The sequence below is a fragment of the Neoarius graeffei genome, chromosome 3 (genome assembly GCF_027579695.1).
Source record: "Neoarius graeffei isolate fNeoGra1 chromosome 3, fNeoGra1.pri, whole genome shotgun sequence".
Lineage (NCBI taxonomy): Eukaryota > Metazoa > Chordata > Actinopteri > Siluriformes > Ariidae > Neoarius > Neoarius graeffei.
This window is the reverse complement of record NC_083571.1, coordinates 28717680-28722365: the sequence shown is the minus strand read 5'-3', so window position 1 is coordinate 28722365 and position 4686 is coordinate 28717680. Positions and strand designations below refer to the sequence as shown.

Below are 4686 nucleotides of genomic sequence, written 5' to 3'. Positions count from 1 at the left end.
AAGCTGCAACTCGACTGGCCAGATGTACAAGCCCTTGACCCCCCCCCCCCTCATCTTTAGGTAAAACAATATACTTTGTGGAATCCAGTGTAGCTTATCCCAAAAGAAATTAACCATTTCAGTTTGAATATCAGAAAGTAAATTTTGGGGAGGATTTAGAACCATTAGGCGATGCCACAGTGAGGATGCTACTAAGTTGTTGCAAATAAGAACACGGCCTCTAAAGGACATGTGTGGCAATAACCAAGACCACCGCTTAAGTCTCCCTTTCACCTTTTCAAGAATCCCTTCCCAATTCTTTAATTCTGTTTGGCTGTCCCCTAAAAACACACCCAGATATCTAAAACCATTTCCACACAGTTTCAGACCTTGAGGTAAAATAGGGGTCCCACCTTCCCGATTTCTTTTAAACATTGCTTCACTTTTATTCCAATTAACCTTTGCTGAAGATATCTTGCCAAACTCTGTAACTGCATTAATTAAAACATCAACATCTTTTTGATTTTTCACTAGTACCACAACATCATCAGCATAAGCAGACAATAAAGAAGTTGAATGACAAGAAGGTATAGTTAAACCAGATATGACATTTCTCAACTTATGCAAAAGGGGCTCTATTGCCAAAGAATACAACATACCAGAGAGGGAACAACCTTGTCTTATTCCTCTCTGAGCTTTGAAAGGAGAACATAAATCACCGTTAAACTTCAATACACTTTCAGCGCCTCAATACAAAACCCTGATCTTAGCAACAAAACCTGGGCTGAAACCAAAAGCTGTCAGAACTTTCCATAAGTATTGGTGTTCTACTCTGTCAAATGCCTTTTCCTGATCTAAAGAAATCAGACCAGTATCCAAACCCAACAATCTTGAGACTTCCAAAACATCCCGAATCAAAGTAATGTTGTCATAGATTGACCTGCCTGGAACACAGTATGTTTGATCTAAATGAACAACTTGCTCCATCACAGTTTTCAGTCTAATAGCTAGTGTTTTTGAAAAGATCTTCAAGTCACAACATAATAGGGCCACAGGTCTCCAATTTTTGATCTCATGAAGATCACCTTTCTTTGGCAGTAAAGTTAGGACTGCCCTCTTACAACTCAACGGCAATTGAGCTATAGTTAGGCTATCATTCAAAACTTCCAGCAGATCATCCCCAATCACTACGAAGAATGTCTTAAAAAACTCTACTGGAAGCTCATCGATTCCAGGTGACCTTCCCTCTTCCATGGTCTTACAGTTTTTCTCAATTGGTTTGGCTCATTTCCTGAAACTGAGATGACATTCTCAAAATAACATGGACAAATCCCCAAACCCACTTGCAACTTCTCACAACAGATTGGCATTTCTCATTGCTTTCGTCAAATTGCAAATCCTTTGTACATGTCTCCGGTGTCTAGTGCATCCTTGCAAATGGTTATGTACAAGTGGCCCACAGTTAACACAATCATCCCACATTTAGCTCAACTTCCAAATGAATATATGTTCATAATCTATCCCAATTAGCTGCTTCTCAATGTTATGGTCGTTCCCTCCAAAACATGTCAGAACAATTTCATCGTATAAGCCATCATATGCAGAATAGTCTGCTCAATTGTCAAAATTAGTCAAGGACATAATACAATATAGTATATATATATATATTTTTGTCAGAAGAATTTGGAAGATTTTTGGAATAAATACATGGCAGTTAGGTGAATAAGTGACAGGTGAATTCAGGTTTAGACTAACGATGGAGGAGTTTCCCACATCACAGATGACCAATCCAACAGTTTGTGGAGTTACCTGGCAGGTGTTGTGTATGACTGTGCCTACGGCCATACATGTATATATAGAGCTTGGCCTGGTGCCAGTACTATTTGCAGAATGAATATGGAGGAACCTCAACAAGGTCAACTTCCAGCTGGAGGAAGGGGAAGAGGAAGAGATGGAGGAGGAAGGAGAGGAAGAGGAAGAGGGGTGCGTATGCGTGGTGGTGGAGTAGGGGGAAGAGGGCGAGGCGTGCGTAGGCATCACACTGTCCCCGATGAAATTAGAGCCACCATTATTGACCATGTTGTCAGGAATACAGAGAGGGTAAAAGAACTGCGGTACCAGTATGTGCAGGTAAGTCAATTACTGTATTTGTTTTCCACCATTGTAACCTATACACTATGCAGAGGTTCAAAGTTTGGGGGGTTTTCCGTATCTTTACTGTACCTTTGGAATCCAGTATCTGACCACAGAATTTTGCCTAAGAACTGTAACAGAAAACTGTGATTAGTATTTCTCCATTTTGTGTCACATACCAGCTGGAGTATCTCTGCATAGGCCAGCATAGGTTTGGAACCGTTGCAGGTTATATTGACTTTGTGAAGAAGATATTACTGCTGTGTATGACCCATCTGCATGATTTGGTTTTACCTGTGTTTCTCTTTTGTAGAGAATAATGGCATTGGAGGGAATAGAAACACCTCATCTCCTGGTGTTTGTGGACGAGGCAGGTTTCAATCTGGCCAAGTGCCGCAGGCGCGGACGTAACATCATTGGCCAGCGGGCCACAGTAGACGTCCCGGGTCAAAGAGGAGGAAATATCACAATGTGTGCGGCCATTTCTGACAATGGTGTGGCCACACATATTGCAAGCCTAGGCCCATACAACACGCAGAGGCTCCTCCTCTACCTGGATCGTCTGTATGTGGATTTGGTCCCCGAGAATGAAAGGGGACTCGAAGCGCCCCACCTATCACAATTTGTCATTGTGTGGGACAATGTCAGCTTTCACCGTGGCCCACTCATCAGAGCGTGGTTCGACACCCATCCAAGGATGCGTAATGTTTTTTTACCACCATACTCGCCATTCCTCAATCCCATTGAAGAATTTTTTTCTGCTTGGAGGTGGAGGGTTTATGAACGCCACATTGGGGATCAGAGGTCTCTCCTCAATGCCATGGATGCTGCCTGCGATGACATCACAGGCGATCAGTGTCGGGGTTGGCTAAGACATTCACGCCGCTTCTTTCCACGCTGCATCGCAAGGGAGAACATCCGGTGCGATGTTGATGAAAATCTGTGGCCAAACAGAGAGCAGCGGATGGATGGCCTGGAGGATGAGGAAGGCTACCAGGAGAGGGTGGGGGAAGACAGCAACAGCGACTAATCCAAGTGTTAAACTTGTGGAACTTGCTTTTTTCAATTCCTTTTTTGGTTCATGTTTATATTTTGTGATATAGCCTATAGACGCATGACATCACATGCAGGAGGTAAATGCATATTTTCCTTTTACTGTATACCTATACTCTCTGTTCGTAATGCAGTAATGCATGCAATTTTGTTTGTGTGAAAATTGTGTGAATAAACAATTTCTTTGGTGAAATGAGTGCACTGTGTGTGGTGTCAAACTTTGGAGGCTGCTGTCACTGTAAAACCCTATTTCTCCAGTTTTATATATAATAGTATTCCTTTAGCTAGACCTCTGACAAACTGTCTAAGCATTTTGACTTGCAGTGCTTACACGATGCCAAAGGGACAATGCATTTTGGGGGTATTGACTATTTATTTGAGAAGGATATTTAGTTTTGACACATGGATAAACTGTTTTGGGAGAGATATGAGCATTTGCAGATGATCCATGTAATTGTGTTGAGCCATCCAGGTCATTTAGACAGAAGCACTTAATGAACAAAAATGAGGCCAAGCAATTGAGAAGGATCTATGCCATTTTTATGGTACTGACTATTTACATGGGAAAGGGATTTCCTTTTGAAGCGTGAATGAATGGTTTTGGGAGAGATATGACATTTTGCTGGTTATCTGAAGGGTTGTGCAGAGCTGTATCACTGTTTCGCAAAATGACCTTATAGTTATAGGAATGTCATCTCAGTTTCAAGAAATGAGCCAAACCAATTGAGAAAAACTGTAAGAGGTGCACTGAGCTCTTCTAATGACAGTGGCTTCTCCAATTCATCTGCACTTTTATTAGAAATTTTAGGAAGCCCATCAAAGAAAACTTTATCCAATTCTGGTTGTTCTTTGTATTCAGAAGTATACAGGTCAGCATAAAAACCAACTGCATGCCTCCTAATCTCAGCAGGATCTGTGAGTAAAACCCCAGACTGTGAACGCAAGCCATGTATGCAATGTTTCTGACCATTTTTTTGTTCCTGACTAAAAAAGAAATGGGTTGGGGCATCCATCATATTCACATTTTGAAACCTGGACCTCACCAGAGCACCCTGTGCCTTCACACCAAGCAGGTCAGCCAAAGCAACCTTTTTGACTTTGAGAGCCTCATTGTGGCCTCCATTTCCAGTGGTATGTACCAAATTTTGGAGTTCCAATATCTCCATCTCAAGATTTTTCATAGATCTAGTAATGTCCTTCGTAACGCTCAAAGCATATTGTTGACATAACTGTTTTACTTGCACTTTTCCAAAATCCCACCATTTCTGAAGTGATGAAAAAGAAGTCTTATACATTCTAAAATCATTCCAAAAGAAAAGGAAAGTTGCTCTGAAGTTTGCATCTTTTAACAAACTGGTGTTAAAATGCCAAAAAGCACTTCTAGGTTTAATATACTTCATGCTTACACAGCACTGTACCATACTGTGGTCAGAAAAAGAAACAGGAATGATGTTACAACTTCTAAAAATATTCAACTGGTGTTTGAAACAATAAAATCTATCAAGACGGGCAAAAGAAAAT

General features: G+C 41.2%; 1 protein-coding gene across 1 annotated transcript; it reads left to right on the top strand.

Annotated features, from left to right (window-relative positions):
- Positions 1–1947: 1947 nt before the first annotated feature.
- On the top strand, positions 1948–3358 carry LOC132882752 (uncharacterized). The gene is made up of 2 exons (XM_060915857.1): positions 1948–2109; positions 2426–3358. The coding sequence occupies exons 1-2, from the start codon at positions 1969–1971 to the stop codon at positions 3140–3142; spliced, it is 858 nt and encodes a 285-aa protein (XP_060771840.1). The 5' UTR covers positions 1948–1968; the 3' UTR covers positions 3143–3358.
- Positions 3359–4686: the final 1328 nt, after the last annotated feature.

Bases quoted from the DNA above. Each gene is read 5' to 3' on its own strand.
- LOC132882752 (XM_060915857.1), top strand. From the start codon at position 1,969: ATGCGTGGTGGTGGAGTAGGGGGAAGAGGGCGAGGCGTGCGTAGGCAT. The intron at 2,110-2,425 runs GTAAGTCAATTA...TCTCTTTTGTAG, and splicing joins TGCGGTACCAGTATGTGCAG to AGAATAATGGCATTGGAGGG.